This window comes from Schistocerca serialis, chromosome 1, assembly GCF_023864345.2.
Source record: "Schistocerca serialis cubense isolate TAMUIC-IGC-003099 chromosome 1, iqSchSeri2.2, whole genome shotgun sequence".
NCBI lineage: Eukaryota > Metazoa > Arthropoda > Insecta > Orthoptera > Acrididae > Schistocerca > Schistocerca serialis.
In genome coordinates this window covers 363,094,314-363,115,646 of record NC_064638.1, presented here as the reverse complement: position 1 = coordinate 363,115,646, position 21,333 = coordinate 363,094,314, and the positions used below count along the sequence as shown (strand labels likewise).

The window sequence follows — 21,333 nt, the reverse complement described above, 5'->3', positions numbered from 1 at the left end:
ATCTTTTGTTTCCTTTACTGCTTGCTTAATATATAGATTGAATAACATCAGGAATAGGTTACAACCCTGTATCACTCCCTCCTCAACCACTGCTTCCCTTTTGTGCCCCTCCACTGCTATAACTGTCATCTGGTTCCTTGCCAACTTCAGAATTTGAAAGAGAGTATTCCAGTCAGCATTGTCAAAAGGTTTCTCTAAGTCTAGAAATGCTAGAAATGTATGTTTGCCTTTCCTTAATCTATCTTCTAAGATGTCAGTATTGCCTCATGTGTTCCAACATTTCTATGGAATCCAAACTGATCTTCCCCGAGGTCAGCTTCTACCAGTTTTTCCATTCGTCCATTAAGAATTCGCGTTAGTATTTTGCAACTGTGATGTATTTAACTAATAGTTCAGTAATTTTCACACCTGTCAACACCTACTTTCTTTGGAATTGGAATTATTAATTTCTTCTTGAGGTATGATGGTGTTTCACCTGTCTCATACAAATTGCTCACCAGTGGAAGAGGCTGGCTCACCCAAGGCTATCACTAATCCTAATGGAATGCTGTCTACTCCAGGGGGCTTTCATTTGACTTAGGTCTTTCAGTGCTCTGTTAAATTATTCACGTGGTATTATATCTCTCGTTTCATCTTCATCTACATCCTCTTCCATTTCCATAATATTGCCCTCAAGTACATCACCCTTGTATAAACCCTCTATATACTCCTTCCATCTTTCTGCTTTCCCTTCTTTGCTTAAGACTGGGTTTCCATCTGAGCTCCTGATATTAAGGCAGGTGGTTCTCTCCAAAGGTCTCTTTAATTTTCTGTAGGCAGAATATATTATACCTTACTGATATATGCTTCTACATCCTTACATTTATCCTCTAGCCATCCACACTTAGCCACTTTACACTTCCTGTCAATCTCATTTTTGAGACATTCGTATTCCTTTTCTCCTTTTTCATTTACCGCATTTTTATATTTTCTCCTTTCCTCAGTTAAATTCAGTATCTCTTCCATCACCCAAGGATTTCTACTAGCCCTCATCTTTTTACCTACTTGATCCTTTGCTGTCTTCATTCTGTCATCTCTCAAAGCTACCCATTCTTCTTCTACTGTATTTCTTTCTCCTTTTCCTGTCAATCATTTCCTAACTCTCTCTGAAGCTCTCTACGACCTCTGGTTCTTTCAGTTCATCCAGGTCTCATCTCCTTAAATTCCTACCTTTTGCAGTTTCTTCAGTTTTAATCACAGCACATAACCAATATATTGTTGTCAGAAGTCCACATCTGTCCCTGGAAATACCTTATAATTTAAAACCTGGTTCCTACCTGAAACCTTCCAGTGTCACTAGGCCTCTTCTGAGTATACACCCTTCTCTCATGATTTTTAAACTAAGTGTTAGCTTTGATTAGGTTATGCTCTGTGTAAAATTCTACCAGATGGCTTCCTCTTTCAGTCCTTACCCCCAGTCCATATTCAACTACTACTTTTCCTTTTCTTCCTTTTCCTACCATCGAGTTCCAGTCCCAAAAGACTATTGAATTTTCATCTGTCTCAACTAACTGAATAATTTCTTTTATGGCATCATACATTGCTTCAATCTCTTCATCACCTGCAAAGGTAGTTCGCATATAAATTTGTACTACTGTGATGGACAAGGGCTTCATGTCTATCCTGGCTACAATAATGTGTTCATTATGCTGTCCATAGTATCTTAAATGTGTTCCTATTTTTTCATTCATTAGTAAACCTACTCCTGCATTATCCATATTTGATTTTGTGTTTAGAACCCTGTATTCATCTGACCAAAAGTCTTGTTCCTCCTGCAACCCAAACATCAGTAATTCCCACTATATCTAACTTAAACCTATCCATTTCCCTTTTTAAATTTTCTAACCCACCTGCTCGATTAAGGGATCTGACATTCCACACTCTGATCCACAGAAAGCCAGTTTTGTTTCTCCTAATAACGACATCCTCCTGAGTAGTCCCTGTCCAGAGATCGAAATGGGGGACTATTTTACCTCCAGAATATTTTATGCAAGAGGATGCCATCATCATTTAACCATGCAGTAAAGTTGCATGTGCACAGGAAAAATTATGGCTTTAGTTTCCCCTTGCTTTCAGCCATTCGTAGTACCAGCACAGCATAGTCATTTTGGTTTATAGGTCAGACCAGTCAATTATCAAGACTGTTTCTCCTGCAACTACTGAAAAGGCTGCTGGCCCTCTTCAGGAACCACACATTTGTCTGGTCTCTCAACAGATACCCCTCCGTTGTGGCTGCAGCTGTGGTACAGCTGCCTGTATCACTAAGTCAAGCAAGCCTCCCCACCAATGGCAAGGTCAATGTTTCATGGGGGGATGGGTGGGATATTATCCTAACAATAGCAAAATTGTGGTAGATTGTTGTTGGGACAATGAACTGAATGTGCTAATTACTATATTAGCCAGAAGTTATCAAAGGAAACCATGGTGGGTGAAATTAGGGTTCCCAATTGGGACTGGAACACAATTTCAATTATATAACTATTATGAAACTTCTTAACTACAAATAACTGTGTTAGTCATTGAAGGAAGAATCTCCAAATATGAAGTGTAAAAATGGCGAGAAATAAATTAAGGGGCTTATTAAAGAGAAATTTGTTAGGACACTGTGGAATAAGCTGATTTTAAATACTGTGTATGCACAGTAATTTCTGTTAAACTTTCTTCTATTATGCCCCATCTGATTTGATCCGTTAAATGAGCTCTTGGTATAGTAACTTTTGAAACATTCCCATTAACATGTGCTATCAAAGTTCTTCGCTATATTCTGCTGGTCTTGGGCATTATTTCTGCTGTAATCTCTCTCTCTCTCTCTGTACTGGGGATGATGATTAATTGTGTTCTGTAAAAATAGTGCAACTGCAGATTTTTAACAGCATACATTCCCCTTCATTGTTAAATCTATTTTACACAGTTTGTTTGTGATTTTTTTCCACCTGTGATTGTTAATCATATTTCAGTGCTGACTTATTTTGAAAGACTGCACTTTTCCTAAAGGAAAGGAAGATTATTGTTTAATATCGCGTAAGTAACAATGGCACTGAAGATGGGAAACACACTTGAACTGGACAAGAACAGTGAAAGAAATAGCCTATGTCATTCAGAAAGGAACCAGACTGGCAGTCTGGCCTTGGCAGCCAGAGACTGTGGTCATATCAGTTGCATTTGTCTAATTCCGAAGTTTTTTTGTGCCTCTCTGTGACTCAGCATCTTCGCTTTATGGCGAGAAACGACTATCCTTTTCATAATATTGTCATTATTGCATCTTGGATTTTCCATAGTGTGTAATGCTTCTTATACTAAAACTGTATGGCTAAAACATAATGAGGTTCTCCTTAATTTACAAGTTCACAATATTTACAAAATTCAAAAACAATGCTATGAAATTACCATGTGTCTTCAGAAGTAAAGTTTATATTTTGTTCAGTATGCTGTGTGCTTCCTATGGTCTACCATTACAGAAAGAAGCAAACCATATCCATTCACAAACAAACAGTCAAGCTGTTTATTTTTTTAAATGGGTAAGGAGTTTCCTGCATTTCAGTACATTCTGAACATTTTCTTTAAAATGTAATATTTTACAGAGTTAAATATTTATGCACCACTCTGTGTTCAAACCCACACTTCAATTATGACTGAATAACTATTTGTTTAAAGTAGTGTGCTCCTGCACAAGCATATGTGTCCACATGCGCGTGCACCCACACCCACCCACCCACACACACACACACACACACACACACACACACACACACACACACAAAAGAAAAGAAGAAGAGAGAGGCAAAGCGGAGAAAACCTTTCATACGTTAAGCCAGTCAGCACTAGTAATATATACTTCCTTGTTCCTTTAGTTCATATCATTTTAATTATGTATAAAAAGTGATAGTGTGATAACAATACATACAAAAATTAACAAAATAAATATACACAGTTGCACTATGTCTAAAATAGTTAAGTATACATTGTAATAAATCACAGCCAATTGTTAAGGAAATGCCAAAATAGCCTGCTTTCTGCATTTTTATAAAATGACAGGTAATTTCTAGTTCATGTTTAATATTAATTAATGAAATTGTATTTAGTTTTGTGTCGTGTATACCTTGTCGTTCATATCTGAGTATGGATAGTTTACAAGACTGCTAGTTGCTCCTGGTGTCAACAGGGGAGCTGTAGTAATTTCAGCAAGTTGTGCTAGAAGAATATTTAGATCATTAGAGTTCCTGTTATTCAGTTCTTGAATGTGCCTCTCATTCTTCTGATCAGCAGGTAACTCTAAACTCAGAGACTTATCCTGCAATGAGTCACGAGATATGATGTATTCTTTGTCACTTGAGAGACAGCTCATTAAACTGTCTTGTTGAAAATTGTCTTCTTCCTCTTTCTTTGAGTCTTCTCTACTTGTATCCATCATACCATAGTCCCCATCTAGTTGTTCCTCTCTCACATCAGTCCTCGTGAATGGTATTTTATGTGAAGGTGACACTGGTATTATTAACTGTTGTTCTCCAGGCTGAAAGTTTAGTTCATGTGAGTCCATTTTATCCAAACTTGTCTTTGACTTCTTGTCAACCTTACTATATAAGTGGCTAAGACTGGGCATAGAATCAGAATCCTCTTTCTTCACGTCTTCATCAGGTGACTGCAACAACTTAAGGTGATGTAACTCTGGGTTCCACTCACCACCCCTTTCTGCTGCCTGCCACTTGCTCTTAAGTAGTGCAAAGCCTTGAGGAGTGCCAAGCAGTGAGTCCTGCTGTTCTTGACTAAGTGTTAATTTGTTGCTATCACCATCCACAGGTGAATTGTTTGTAGGAACATCATGCCATGGAGAACTTGATCGTCTCTCAATACTTCGGCGTGGGGGCAGACTGGGAGGGCTGCTCTCTAAAACACAGTAACAAATAAAACATAAACTAGACTCACCAAATGTAATAATGTATTTACTATATTTAGTCACAACTCCTCTGCATATCAAATAATCAAAGAGTAATTACAGAAGCATTTATATAAATCAGTATACTGAAGCAGCTCATTATGGTGTTAACTGAAGAATAAATGTGAAAGATTAAAAAGTTAAAAAGCTAGTTATACAGGTAACAGAATGAAAGTGCGACCCACAAAATGGTTCAAATGGCTCTGAGCACTATGGGACTTAACATCTGAGGTCATCAGTCCCTTAGAACTTAGAACTACTTAAACCTAACCAACCTAAGGACATCACACACATCCATGCCCGAGGCAGGATTCGAACCTGCAACTGTAGTGAGTGCAATCCTCCCACATTAGTAATTACACATTACAAGAATGTTGTGATCCTCTTAATTCTTCATTGAATCCTGTCATCCTGTTATTTCTTCATCAAAGAATCTCGAAATTACCAGAAAGACATGATGAACAGATAAATAAATGTGAACTAAATTGTTACAGGTGATTGCATATAAATAAGATTTAAGAAAAACTGCCTGAGAGTTAGTATTTCATGAGTCATATCTGGCTGTGTACCATCCTTAATCTTGAAAAATGGCTGGATGGTGCATGGAATTGACATCAAATATCTGACAGTATTCCTCAAGTCTCCAAGAAGTTAATCTGTTGTTGTTGTTGTGGTCTTCAGTCCTGAGACTGGTTTGATGCAGCTCTCCATGCTACTCTATCCTGTGCAAGCTTCTTCATCTCCCAGTACCTACTGCAACCTACATCCTTCTGAATCTGCTTAGTGTATTGATCTCTTGGTCTCCCTCTACGATTTTTACCCTCCACGCTGCCCTCCAATGCTAAATTTGTGATCCCTTGATGCCTCAAAACACGTCCTACCAACCGATCCCTTCTTCTAGTCAAGTTGTGCCACAAACTTCTCTTCTCCCCAATCCTATTCAATACCTCCTCATTAGTTACGTGATCTACCCACCTTATCTTCAGCATTCTTCTGTAGCACCACATTTCGAAAGCTTCTATTCTCTTCTTGTCCAAACTGGTTATCGTCCATGTTTCACTTCCATACATGGCTACACTCTATACAAATACTTTCAGAAACGACTTCCTGACACTTAAATCTATACTCGATGTTAACAAATTTCTCTTCTTCAGAAGTTAATCTAGCCCTTTCTAAATTGACCTAAATACCAACACTGACAGTGCCAATTGATGTATTTACAAAAACAGAAAAAAATGAATTCATAAATGAAATTGGAAAGGTAAACATAAGAATTCTGTATAATTTCTGAGGTCATAATAATTTTTTATTTTGACAGGTAATTGTAATGACTACAAATGAAAGTGAAAACAAGTTGTTAACATGCAACCTGGAATATCTTGCTCTAAAATACACTGTTTATCCAATCTCAAAAATTAAAGTGGAAATTACCAACATCTCGAGTACTATTTCATTGTAAACAAATATGGTGAAACTGTGTCTGTGTAAAACTAATACAGGTTTTATGTGTTTATTTCTCTCTCTCTCTCTCATCTTTTTTTCTTTTTAATTATAAAAAAGCCAGCAACTGAATTATTTAGTTCTCTGGGATATATTTTCACGGGCAAAATGTACTTTAACTGGCACAACATTTGTAAGCAAACTGTAACTGCATTTGTTATTCATATAAGGCAGTGCCATAAAAACACCCACTTCAGATTTTACTGTTTGATAAATTTGCCTATCTTCTGCTACCACTGCCCACTTGTCAGATCTGTTTGCCATGCCATTTTCACCCTCAACTGATACCTCTCATGTTCTGGTTCCCTCCAGGCACACTACATAATTTGCTCCAGACATCTCTTAGGCACCTGAATGTTAACAAAGGTACTGAACATATTCCCTAACTTTTAAACACTTACAAGCTATGAAATGTATTTACATAACTCTCTTGATGATGTGATGCAACACAGTTCATTACAATGGGGAATCCAGTCATAACCTTAATGGACTACCTGGGTATGTGTATTCCACACAGAAGTCAAAGTCTTGAAGTGTCATATTTTCTAATCTAATTCCCTCAGCATCACCCGACTTAATTTGACTACATTCCATTATCCGTGTTTTGCTTTTGTTGATGTTCATCTTATACCCTCCTTTCAAGACACTGTCCATTCCGTTCAACTGCTCTTCCAAGTCCTTTGCTGTCTCTGACACAATTACACTGCCATCAGCAAATCTCAAAGTTTTTATTTCTTCTCCATGGATTTTAATTCCTACTCCAATTTTTTCTTTTGTTTCCTTCACTGCCTGCTCAATATACAGATTGAATAACATTGGGGATAAGCTACAACCCTGTCTCACTCCCTTCTCAACCACTGCTTCCCTTTCATGCCACTTGACTCTCATAAATGTCATTTGGTTTCTGTACAAATTTTAAATAGCCTTTCGCTCCGTGTATTTTACCCCTGCCACCTTCAGAATTTGAAAGAGAGTATTCTAGTCAACATTGTCAAATGCTTTCTCTAAGTCTACAAATGCTAGAAATGTAAGTTTGCCTTTCCTTAATCTATCTTCTAAGATAAGTTGTAGGGTCAGTCTTGCCTCATGTGTTGCAACATTCTACGGAATGCAAACTGATCTTCCCTGAGGTCAGTTTCTACCAATTTTTCCATTCATCTGTAAAGAATTTCTGTTAGTATTTTGCAGCCATGACTTATTAAACTGATAGTTTGGTAATTTTCAAACCTGTCAACACCTGCTTTTTTTGGGATTGGAATTATTATATTCTTTTAGAAATCTGAAGGTATCTCATCTGTCTCATACACCTTGCTCACCAGATGGTAGAGTTTTGTCATGGCTGCCTCTCCCAAGGCTATCAGTAGATCTAATGGAATGCTGTGTACTCCCTGGGCCTTGTTTTGACTTAGGTCTTTCAGTGCTCTGCCAAATTCTTCATGCGGTATTATATCTCCCATTTCATCTTTATCTAGGTCCTCTTCCATTTCCGTAATATTGCCGTCAAGTACGTCACCCTTCTATATATCCTCTATGTACTCCTTCCACCTTTTCGCTTTTCCCTTCTTTGCTTAGGACTGGTTTTCCATCTGAGCTCTTGATATTAATGCAGGTGGTTCTCTTTTCTCCAGAGGTCTCTCTAATTTTCCTGTAGGCAATATCTATCTTACCCTAGAGATATATGCTTCTACATCCTTACATTTGTTCTCTAGCCATCCATGCTTAGCCATTTTGCACTTTCTGTCGATCTTATTTTTGAGACATTCGTATTCCTTTTTGCCTGCTTCATTTACTGCATTTTTATATTTTATCGTTTCATCAATTAAATTCAATATCTCTTCTGTTACCCACAGATTTCTTCTAGCCCTCATCATTTTAACTACTTGATCCTCTACTGCCTTCACTATTTCATCTCTCAAAAGTACCCACTCTTATTCTGCTGTATTCCTTTCCCCCATATTTGTCAATTGTTCCCTAATGCTCTCTCTGAAACTCTTTATAGCCTCTGTTTGTTTCAGTTTATCCAGGTCCCACCTGCTTAAATTCCCACTTTTTGCAGTTTCTTCAGTTTTAATCTACAAGTCGTAAGCAATAAATTGTGATTAGAGTCCATATCTATCCCTGGAAACGTCATACAAGTTAAAACCTGGTTCCTAAATCCCTGTCATACCATTATGTAATCTATCTGAAACCTTCCAGTGACTCCAGGTCTCTTCCATGTATACAACCTTCTTTCATGATTCTTAAACCAAGTGTTAGCTATGATTATGTTATACTCTGTGCAAAATTCTACCAGGCAGCTTCCTCTTTCATTTCTTATCTCCAGTCCATATTCACCAACTACTTTTTCTTCTCTTCCTTTGCCTACTATCGAATTCCAGTCTCCAATGAGTGTTAAATTTTCATTTCCCCATCTGTGGAACTAGTTGGTCCTCCTGCTGCCGAACTTCACTAATTTCCTGTATGTCTAACTGTACCCTATCCATTTCCCTTTTTAAATTTTCTAACTTACCTGCTTAAGGGATCTTACATTCCCTGCTCCGATCCATAGAACACCAGTTTTGTTTCTCTGATAATTACGTCCTCCTGAGTAGCTCCCACCCGGAGACCTGAATGGGGGACTATTTTACCCCTGGAATATTTTACCCAAGAGGACACCATTATCCTAGAGCAGCTAAAATATTATGGTGTCACAGATATTGCTAAGAAATCTTTTTCATCCCACCCAAGAAAAAGGATGCAGAATGTTGCATTATGTAACTCTGAGTGTACACTGTCATTGTCTTCAGAATGCATAATAATCACTACAGGTGTATTGCAATTTCAGTGGTGCCAGCTTGGATATCAATGTCCTGACAGCTGTGTCAAGTGATACTGCTGGGCCATACAGGGAGTGCTGCTGTCGCTGCACTGCCTGAGGTGGAAGGACACTCACCACAGCCATGGAATTTTGGGCCTGAGTTGGACACACATGTTCAGGACTGTGGCTAGGCAAAGGACTGTAGTTTTACCTGACAGTCAACTTGGAAGTGTTGACAAATGTGGTGGGTCTCCACCACAACAGTTATGTATATTCTGTGCCGATTTTGTTGTGTAGGTATCAGCAAAGCTTCTTTTGAGGAAATTTTGGAGCAGTATTGTATTGTTATTAGAATTTGAACAAATATTTTATTTGCTTAAGGCACCTGATATTGTTTGTTCAAGAAATGTGGTGTCTATTAAATATTATGGAACATAGTGCATGTAATCAACTCAGAGCTGCCACTTCCCTGCTGCCACTTCATGCCACAAAAGGGACCACTCTCTATCATCTGTGATTGCATCAAGCAGTCTAAACTCTGAAGTAATGGATGTCTGGTCAAAACAAAAACCTACGCATCTTACCTTTATGTAGCCAGCAGTGAAGTGGATTACATCAAATGCCTTTAATGAGATTGTCAGTGGAAGTTTAGTATAAAGTTTATACTATGTTTGAAGGAATTCAATTTCTAACACAAGCTGCTTTTAGTGAATAATGCTTTATTGATAACAATTGATCATCAGGAGCTGTTATTCTCAGATCAACCTACATAACAGAAGGACTACCATAAGAAATAACAGAAGTGGGTGATTAATTTTATGTTAATGACAACTGGAACAGTAATATCAAGAAAACTCAATATAATAAAAACATCTTAGTTGGATATAGTGATTTTGTTCTTTATGTTGTACAACAAAACTGTTTTGTTATAATGACAAACTGTAAGATGCAATATTTGTACTGTTCAGTTGTGCTTGGTTTAGGCAAATGTTACTGTCATGACCAGATGTTCAGTTCTGTTATTTTAAGTAAATGTGGTTTTTATCAGATACTTTGTTTCAGATGAATCATGAGATGTATCCATTCTCTCACATACAAGTCACTCTAAAATATTATACATTGGGCTCTGTGACAGAGGTCATATTACAATCACTAGGCAGTATACTCTTTGAAATGAACATCTTGTAACAGTTTTGTTGTCATGCTTTGCATCAGAAGCCCCATTTGCAAATGTTAGACCTATCGATGTATGTCATACAGATCTGTGTTGTTATGTCATGTCGAGAACATATGGCACCAGTATAGAAGGTACTCTATCATTTTATGTAGCATGTATACTGTGCACAAATCAGGTTTTTTTAATGTGTTTCATTTTCATTTTATTAAGATTATGGATCATACGACACTAGTCCTATGACCTAATGTGGGTTCGTTTTCCACACATATGTAGTGCAATGCATACACATGCTGGCACTTTTCTTTCCAGTTTTGATGCAAATTGTCTTGACAAAGACAACTGTTGACTTGAATATGTCATTTTACATGTCATCCTATCCTGTCAAGACATTTTTATTATAATATATTTTTATGTGAGTACTTATACTCCATTTTCCTGACATTACTGTTATGACAGTCATTTACTTAAAAATAATTGTACACATCCATTTTTCTTGTGATATTCTTTTTGTTATGTAGGTTGACTTGAAAATGGCACTTCCTACCAAAACTAATCATAAATAAAGCATTATTCACTAAAATCAGCTCAAGATAGTAACATGAATTTCTTCAAATATATTATGTACAAGGGCACGATGAAAAGTTCTTGATCTGGCAGTAACAGACTGAACCTATTACATCAAATATGTAATTTTTACCAGACATATTCCTTTTTAGGGTCAAGGCAATTTCACCAACCTTTTTCCAATTTACCAACATTTCCTATTAGATTTTTAATTCTGTAAAGTCTGCTAAGTACCCACCTAGGTCTGTTCCTCTTCTTCAATCAATTTGAAAATTTTTCAGCTATAAATTTCTTTAGAAGCAGGAACAAGTAATTAGAAGGTGCCAAATAGACGAAGTTGACAGGTTCATATTTCAGAACCTTCTGGTATGTAAGTAAATTTGTTCCTTTGTAATCCAGGCTTATTTTCATACACTTCTTCATACATTTGATTCAGCAGACTTGCATAATATTTACTCTCTTTATTACTTGCAAGGTAATCAATACCACAAAACACAGGCCATAATTTTTGTGCAAATGAAATTAACTTCACATTTTTTGACAAAGGATCATTGCTTTCCACTCACTAATCTGTTATTTTGTTACTGTCATGAAGTGGTCTCATACACAGTAGCAAATCAGTGATCACTTGACTGTTTTGGAACAATCATATTTGTATTGAGCTGCCAATTTTAAATCTATAAAAAATTTCCATTCACAAAAACCTAGAATTTTGATCGTGATATTCCAGCTCATCCATTAATACTTAAAGTATCAGTATACATAAAACTATTTCACAGACTGAGTTGACACTTTTGTTTTTGATCAGTAACTACCAATGTGACAAAAACAATATTTTATTGATCTGAATGTTTTATCTGCATCTACTGTAGCACTTTTCTCCTTATCCTTGTAATAATATTTTTATTAGTAAACCATTTGGTTAAGATCAAGAAAATAACTTAAGAGTCTATGGATGAAACCCCAGTTGACCCTATGATTTTTATGACATTTAACATAACTTTTATTCTGATGAAGCACTTAAAGCATGACTAGCACACAATTTTTCAGATCCTATTTAAAGTGTGATCCTAATCATCCTGCCTCCATCCCTCTCAAAAGGTTGAGCAAACAGATTTTCAGCTTAAAGGCAGGCAAGAATGTGCAATGTCCAACAGTGCTATTTCTTTGGAGTATCACGTGAATTACTATATTGATGGCTGCTCTACTTGTTTTTTAAAGTGTGATAATGACTGCTACCCACTGAAATTTCATTTAAGAATTCAAATGTTAAATGTGAAGGAAAAATTGTGCCTTCGTCTCTGGATAAAAATATAGTTGATGTATTTGTGGAGCTCATATTTCACAAAAAAGAATCATAAAAAAGTTTTGCTTAATTATTCATGCATGGTAGTCATTCATCAAAATGCTATCATTCAAATTCCCTTTACATCTGTACTAGTTGTCCAGGTATTTAAATACAGCTAGTTGCCCAGGTATTTAAATACAGCTATGCATCCACTCCCACACCACACAGCATCTGGTCATGTGCTTAATGTTTGTGTACTTTAGTAAAAGAAACACCTGACAGAAAAGTGTAAATGTTGATCAAGTTATTCCTTGGGTGAGAAACTGTCTAACTGTAATTTATCACATGTAATTCTTGCCATTTAAGTTTTTAGAACAATCCTGGGAAAGACAAACCTGATGATTTTTCAGTGTGCTCATCGTCTGGAATACCATTATTGCCTTTATTGTCTGCATTAGATGTTTCAGCATCCTGAAAGAAACACCTTCATATTACATGCATTATATTGTATAAGCACTGCAGATGTCTTTCTTTCTGTGTTACTAACAGTTAATGTAATTACTACTACATTACATATCAATTAAAAGTGAGTATTTGTACAAAGTTTCAGCATAAGAGGTTCTGACTGATTGTAAGTATGTTAACAGCTTTTCTTAGGACAACTTAACACAAAAGATTTATTTTTTTCTCACACACTTTACAACACTGTAGTCCCTCATACAACAGTGATAATCATAAGTATTGAATGGAAAATATATAATTATCATGACAAACAACCATATACCTTGAAGATAAAATATTTCTGAGCCTCATTACTCTAAATATCTAATCTATCTTTACATCTCTTCAGCATCTTCAACCTGAATGATGATTTATCACAATAAATGTATACCATGACTTTAACAACTATTGCCCAAGTTATCAACAATAGCTTGCTTGCTGCTTTCTTGTACGTAAACTTTGTAACAGATACACAGCTTATAATCATCACATTAATTCATGTTCTCTCATCTTCTCATAATGCTGACTTGTCCCATATCACTTTGCATCTATGTACCAAAATGATGAAGAGGGTCAATAAAACAATACCATGCAGTACAATACAATATCTTATGAATCCACACTGAAAGTGCCTAACGAACTGCCTAGTTTCTAAGTCCGTCCCATAAGGTAACAGCTGGCTGTCCACTCCAAGATGTTCCCTAACTTTAACTGGGTTTGTGTGTCATGTCCCTGAAATCTATTTTAATGTCCAAACATCACCAGCTGGCTGTGCAGCATCCAGTTTCTCTTCTTGAGTACCTATGGTTTTATTCCAGAAAGAGATATATCTATGTGTATTCATATTAGAAAATGGTATAGAAATGCAGGTAATTCAACACTTTCCAATGAATAGTGTCTGTGACAGTATATGTGGTGCCCACGTGGGGTAACGTACATTTTTTGTTATTAAGAGGCTCTCGAGAACTTGACACCTTAGCAATGCATTGTAGAAGCTAACAGTATGCGGTATGCATTAAAGTTTCTTAACAAGTGGAACGGAAGGGGGACTTTCACAGTAAGTTGAATGAGAACCTATCAGAGAATTTGTAAATGGATAAAATGAACAAACTGTTACCAATTTTTGAACATTCACTGCCACTTGTAATACTCATAAATCAGTGATATGGATTGTTGAAGATTAGTGACTTCTCCCAGGTGACGTTATACATTCTGCAGGATCTATTTAGCTCAGGGCAACCAGTAAATCTGAAAAGTGTTCCCTGAAGGATTTTTTTTGTCCTCATTATCTTTCCATTGAGTTGCAACACCTACTAAGGATAGTGGCTTAAATGCGGAACTAAAATGACCCCTGAGGCATACTTCATTGTTACAACTTCTGTAGTAGGATTCACACTTGTGAGAAAAAACTAATAGATTTTAATTGGTTTTCATAGGAGTCTAATTTAAAATTTTCAGAGGTGATAATCATGATTTTATAACCAGCACATAATGATGTATTCTTATTATCTCTGAAAGTTTTGATGCTTGTGGAGCTTACCTCTATGTTCGTGAATATGTTAATAATTGATGAGGCAGATTTCAAAAGTGTACTATGTTATTATGAGATTGCTAACAGCACTAGCCTTCAGAAGACAAAATGTATAGTACTGCCAACAGACACACGTAAAAGGAAAAGTGACACACTACTTAGCAGTAGTCCATCAGAGTGGAGAGAAGGTAGGTTGGGGAAGGTTAAAAAGGAAGAGCAGCTCACTTAGGTAATAGGATGAGTGTGACCAACTAAATGAAAAAAAGTAATTTTAATAATGAGAATAATCAATTATTGATAGTATAATGATAAAAAAATCTACTCACCAAACAGTGGCAGGGGAACACATACACAAAAGGGTTTAACTTCTACAAGCTATTGGAGCCAGTGGCTCCTTCTTCTGGCAGAAGAGTTGAAGGGAAAGGAAGAGGGGTGAAGGAAAAGGACTGGAGAGGTTTAGGGTAAGGGGTACAGTTCAGAAAAGTCACCCTGAACAGGTAAGGGAGACTTACCGTGCGGTAAGTGAACAAGTAGATTTTATCTATCCATTTACATTAAAGTAATTTTAATGTATTCATACCTTGTGGTCATCATAGGTTTTAAGTTTCTGTTGCAGTTCTGTTAAGGTGATACTTGGCAGTAAACTTCTCTTGCAAACTCCTTTGGTTGGTGATACTTCTGACAAATCAGTCTCTGAAACATCAGCAGGAGCAGGTATGGCAGGAGTGCATTCAACGGACTCATATGCAGGTTCTTCAGGTAAATCTGTTATTGCCTGATCTGGACCACTACTTATTTTTTCTGTCTCTGCTTTTTTGCGGTAGTGCCCAAAAACTGATTTAAAGAAACTGCTCTTTCCATTTTTGCTGTTCTTTTCTTTATTTAACGGCTCCTGTTTCAGTTCCTTATTTTTGCTCTTGACCTTTTTAGAATTTTTCTTCTTGAGTTTTGCTTTTTCTTTCCCACTCCCTTGTTTATTTTCATTAAGCCCCACCTCTTCATAACACTCTGCATATTCCAAGTCCTCCTCTGCATCAGAAACATGTTGTTTACGTTTGGAGGGTGAACGTGGAGGTAATTCTGGTTCCAGTATAGGAGGTCTGTTTCCCTGTATTGTTGAAACAGTATGTTGCTCTCTTTCTAAAGAGTCAGTGTGTCTCTGCTCATGTTGTGCCTGTTTTTTTAAACTATCAACTGGAAGTTGTTCATATGCATCATCATCATCATCTTCATCCTCAGATATATTTTTTACCACAGCAGCACTAGATGATATATTTTGTATACTATCACTTTGTGATCTGTGATAGAGTTTATTATCTATGTATGCATATTCAGAGACATAGCTGCCATCTTGGGAAATTCTATTGTCCACTTCTGCACCATTCTCAGTCTCCTGCGCTGCTCGATGGGAAATGCTGTGTCGATGAATGGCAGATTCAAAACTTCCTGTTCCATATGATCGACCTCCCAGTCTATTTATCCGGGCTATAATGCTATCCTTGCTTTCCCCTACAGTTGTTGCACAGTTGTTATTGTCAGCAGTTTGTACCTGAAAATACGGTAGGAGAAGTGTTACAAGCAAGTCTACTCATGTCACAAGTTTAAAAAAATTATATTTTAAAAATAAAAAGTACTGGAAGTGAATTTAGAATTATACAAAGGAACAAGATGCATACAGAAAAAAATGTAAACTTTGCTGTTATAAGTATGGGAATTTGATGCATTTAAGAATCTTGCTGTTAGTATATGATATGCTAGTTGTATGGAAAGGTAGCAAGATTAATTATGATTTTGTTAACGCCTCGTACCTGTAACTGATGTAAATTGATACTCATTATTTGCCAACATTACTTCTTAACTAATACTATGTGCAGATTCTTCACCCAAATTGTACAAATGGAGAGAGAAAAATGAGTAATCACTGCACCAACAATGCATTCATTGTGTTTGGTGGTGGTGGTGTGGTGATGATTATGATAATGATAATTTAAAGCGTCATCTCATATAGAACAAATTGTTCTATTACTGTGTCACCAAGTTTTTGACAATAATTACCACTGTATTTTGAGGAAAGCAATTTGATCAGATAATCATGAGATTTGATTGCTGTCATGCAGTATGCTTTAGTTTTTTAAGTTTTGTATACTTATTTCCTCTGCCTGCTTCATTTCACTAAAGAAGGATTAAGAGGTTGAATCTGTGGATACTGTAGCCTCAGTAGTGGCCATATAGTAACTCTGGGAGTGTGAGATAGTTTGATTCCATTGAAAGTCAGAGGGACTAAGGTATATTTCTAAAAAGGAAAGGAGTTAAACAATCAGTCACAAATCCAGTATGTATTTTATTGCTGATCTGAATTCCATCTAATGAATAGCTATTCTCGGAGCAAAAATGCAAGATATATACAAGAATCAGTTTTCAAAAAAATGTAAAATAAAAACCACATTGTATAATAATAGTGACAACATTAGTTAACATACTGTTTAAACCAACTCATGTAGACTCTTCAGGGTGGTGACAACATATGCTATTGTATGATTTTAAGATGTACCTAGCCAGATTCTAACTGGGGCTGTTGTTCACAGAGCAGTACAAACAGCCGCAGTTTATATCATAAGGGTGGAGCAACACCCTGTATACTAAAATTATCAGTTCAGTTTTTTTAATAATATTGATATTAAAATTAAAAACTGCACCAAGTAATCCTTATCACAATTAATACTTTTGGCATGTAACAGATCACTTGTCAAAACATTACAGTTTACAATGAAATAATGGAAAATGCAATCATCACTAGCTTCAGTGAATTACTTGATAAAATCAAGTTAACATTTGAAGTAGAAATGAACGGTTCCATTAATTTTTTAGATTTGAATATCAGAAACGAAAACTAAAAACAAAGTTTTAGGATCTTTATGAAAAATAGTATTGTAAACTATTACTCAAACCATCCAAGCCAACATAAAAATGCAGTCTTCAGTTTTTTTTTATCAATTGTCTATTCATGCTCCCAGCCTAAAAAGCTGAGCAAGAAACAGAGCTAGATATCATTAAATATGTTAAAGCAAATGATTTTCCTCCCCATTATGTAAGAAAATTTATAGTAAAATTACAACTAAGTACCAACAAGATGTAAGACCTGGTATTAGCAATAAATTGGAAGACAACAATAAATACCTATGTCTGATAATGGTAAAATTAGTGCACAAGCAGCATCAGATTTTAGAAAGCATAAAGTAGTGGTTTCATTCCAAACTACAAATAATCTTGGGCATATTTTAACTAACAGTGTTGACAGAAGCAGTATTTATCATGAATCAGGTGTGTATAAAATTAAATGTTCAGACTGTGACACCTGTTATGTAGGACAGACGGGAAGAAGACTTGAAATCAGATTTGGTGATTTTGTGGCTTTGGATAGGTGAGACATAGTTGAAAAAACTAATTTTGCTGCCCATCTTATTGAGAGCACACTTGGTGTCACATCCTTACAGTCAGATGTGAGACTGCTACATAGATCTGAAAAATGCAGATTTATGGACCTCCTGAAGGAGACAGAGGTTTTTTGCCATCTGAAATCCTCTGGTCTCTGCCTGCTCAGTGAGCAGATGGCGATGAAAAGCAACCATTTTTGGGAGCTTCTTGGTGGCCACCTTTGCATCATAATGCAGGAGGGATGTAGCATGCCTAACAGGTTTCCTTCTTATATAACATTTGGCAGTCCACCAAGTGAGAACAAAATTGATTATTACTTGTGGATGTTATTTGTCTTCTAATTTTATGCTATTATAATACTTGTAAATGTTCTAATGTCAGTTTCATCCATTACATTTTAAACGGATCTCTTAATAGTTCAGGTATAAGGCAATTTGTGTACATCTTTTCTTCTTTGCATCTAAGGCAATGCAACTGAGGTGATGTTTTTACATTAATTAGGATAGGTATGTTATTTTAAAAGATGACACTGAAGAGATAGTCAACAGGCATGACTAGTTACTGAAGGCTGTTATCAAGATAAAATTTTAAAGAAAAAATGTTTTATAGTATTTTAAACTTTTTCCCACCCCTATTTAGCAGGCCAATTTTTCCATTAATTCTGTGTAAACTGTAATGTTTTGACATGTAATCTGTTGCATGACAAAAGTGTTAATTCTAATAAAGTCTACGTGGTTTAGTTTCTAATTTTAATATGAATATTATACAAAAAATTGAGCTGGTAATCTTAGTATAGAATACCCATATGATGTAAGGTGTGGCTGCTTGTACTAATCTGTAAACAACAGCCTCATTTAAAATCTGGCTATGGAGGTGTTCAAATCTTATAGTAACATGTGTTGTCACAAATTTGACAAGCCTACTTTACTTGGTTTAAATGGTATGTTACCTTATGTTGTCACTACTATTACTATTGAACAATGTGGTTTTTATTTTTATTTTACATCTTTCAAATACTGATTCTTGTATTTTAGCACTGAAGATAACTGTTCAACAGTTGAAATCCAGATTTGCAATAAAATACAGATTGGATTTGCAGCTGATTGCTGACCCCATTTCCTTTCTTGGACTGAGTGTGTCTCCATGCACACACATGTCCATGTGTACAAGAGTGTGATAACCATGCTGTGAAGAAAAATTTGAGCTTGGTTTGTACAAACCAAACTGAATGTCAATTCTGCAGCTTTTGCACATGTATCTATCAGTATGGTGTTTCCTAATAAATGGAGACTTCCTCTGGTTGATCATTCATTTTGGAAATCTTCTGTATTAAACATGATTTTAGTCAGGGTGAGAATTTCAGAGGTATATGTAACATAATACAGTGGGAGTCATTAAAACAAAGACACATTATTTTAAATAATGAAGGTAATGACTCACCCATTAGCCTCATAAGCACTAAAATCTTTACAACTTTTCTGACAAATCCTTTCTTGAGCTAGAGCACATTACAAATACACACACACACACAAACACGCACACACACACACACACACACACACACACACACACACACACACACACACACACCTCTGTGCTGGCCTATTACACTGTACCAGGACTGCAATTCTGCATCTAGACTGAGGTGAATGGTTGTTTTGGGTGGAGTGGGTGAGTCAAGAAGGTGGGAAGTGGGAGGAAGTATTGGGGAACAGTAACTGATGGCTGGGAGGAAGGCAACATGTGCATGCGATAAGAATGCCGAGGGTGGGCCGGTAAATACAAAGGAATGCAACACAAGCACTGGCAACGGTCCATTTGTGCAATCCATGATGATGACCATGTGGAAGAGCAGACAGAGGAAATGGTAGACAACAGGAGGAAGAAAATGCAAGGAAAATGGCGTGGGAGTAGGATGAATGAAGTAAGAGAAGAAAGATTAGGTTTTAGCATTCCATCGACAAAGAAGTCATTAGAGACAGAGCACAACCTGGGATTGTTGCAAGATTGGGGAAGGAAAACAGCTGTGTCCTTTCAAAGAAACCACCCCAGCATTTGCCTAGAACAATTTCAGCAAATGGGGATGGTGGGATGAATATTTGAATCTTCGCCCTTCCAGAATGAGTCCAGTATGCTAATTACTGCTCTACGTTACTCAATGTGACTATTTGGGGAACATGATTTTAAAAATTTTATTTTCATACAACAAACAAAATTCTGTTTGCATTTTTAAGACTATTTTGAAAGTTGAGTGAACTATGCACTACTTGTGAAAGAAAAAGATTGATTTTTTGCAGCTGTTGAAGATGCTCTGTTGATGCTGACCATAAAGGCCACAAAGACATTATTTACAGTCACTGTACATCCATAGAAAGGAAGGAAGGAAGGTAGAATCAAATCATGACTAAAAATACAAAATTAATCCACTGAATTTGGAAGTTGTCTCATGGCAAACGCCAAGATCCTAAGAAAACTATTCTTCATCTATCCTGCTTAGACTCCCTGACAAACATTCTATAAACTTTTATTTTTAATATTATTTTCTCTCTTCATACATTGTATGCAAATGACTTTAACAAATCTTTACACTGTGCAAAGATCATGCTAGATAGTTCTCATTTAGCATGCTGGATATTTTGCAGTTGTTGTTTAGTATCATACTGAGTATCTGGTAATCTACATGTGGAATGTGGTACAAATGGAACAAAATACAAAATAATCACAGGTTAAGCTATTAACATGCATCTCCCCCGCCCCCCCCCCTCTCTCTCTCTCTCTCTCTCTCTCTCTCTCTCTCTCTCTCTCTCGCTCGCTCGCTCGCTCACTCACTCACTCACTCACACACTCACACACACACACACACACACACACTTATAGTACTGCATGTTCAGAAATTCTACTATAGAGTGGTGAATGGTGAATTATTTTTATGACTGGATACTTCACTCCTACTCTGCTTCATTAAGGCTATTAATGATTTGCTTATGACATTTTAGCTTTGCTAGAAAGTATCTCGCATTCACAAACTCTCATAAAGCCATGATAGAGTACATACAATATTACTTGGCCCCTAGCTGCACAGATGGCACAGTAGTGGAGGGGACAATGGTAGTGGTGGGGGCCCCCTTGCCAATAGGATACTGCAGTAGGGGAAGTGTACTTCTACGGCTTAAGCCTTCACGCAAATGCCTATCTCACAGACCTCCTAAGCTATAGCTAGCAAGTCTGTAAATGATTGTATTCACATGATATACCAGGATGATCAATAATTTGAAAAATCAAACATTATTATTAAAAACAACAATTTAGGAAAAGACAGATTGCTACTTACCATAAAGAAGACACATTAAATTGGAGACAGATGCAATTAAAAGACACTTACATAAAGCTTTGTCCCACAGCTTTCATCAGTAAAAGTGACACACACACACCATTCATATACACAAGCAAGAACACACCATGCACACATGGCATCCAGCATCTTGGGCAGGAATTACACTGAAATCCTAACAGAAGGAATGATTTATTTTCCCCTGACTTTTTATCTTTATCTTGTTGACATGATAAA

General features: G+C 36.5%; 1 protein-coding gene across 5 annotated transcripts in view; it reads right to left on the bottom strand.

Moving 5' to 3' along the window:
• Positions 1 to 21,333, bottom strand: part of LOC126470366 (enolase-phosphatase E1-like) — a 252,972-nt gene that overhangs the window by 16,301 nt on the left and 215,338 nt on the right. For all 5 annotated transcript variants that reach the window (XM_050098195.1, XM_050098205.1, XM_050098176.1 and 2 more), the window contains 3 exons: positions 14,911 to 15,879; positions 12,694 to 12,769; positions 4,139 to 4,923 (listed from right to left, as the gene is read on the bottom strand). In XM_050098195.1, the coding sequence (XP_049954152.1) occupies positions 4,139 to 4,923; positions 12,694 to 12,769; positions 14,911 to 15,879 (1,830 nt within the window). The remainder of the gene's footprint in view (positions 1 to 4,138; positions 4,924 to 12,693; positions 12,770 to 14,910; positions 15,880 to 21,333) is intronic.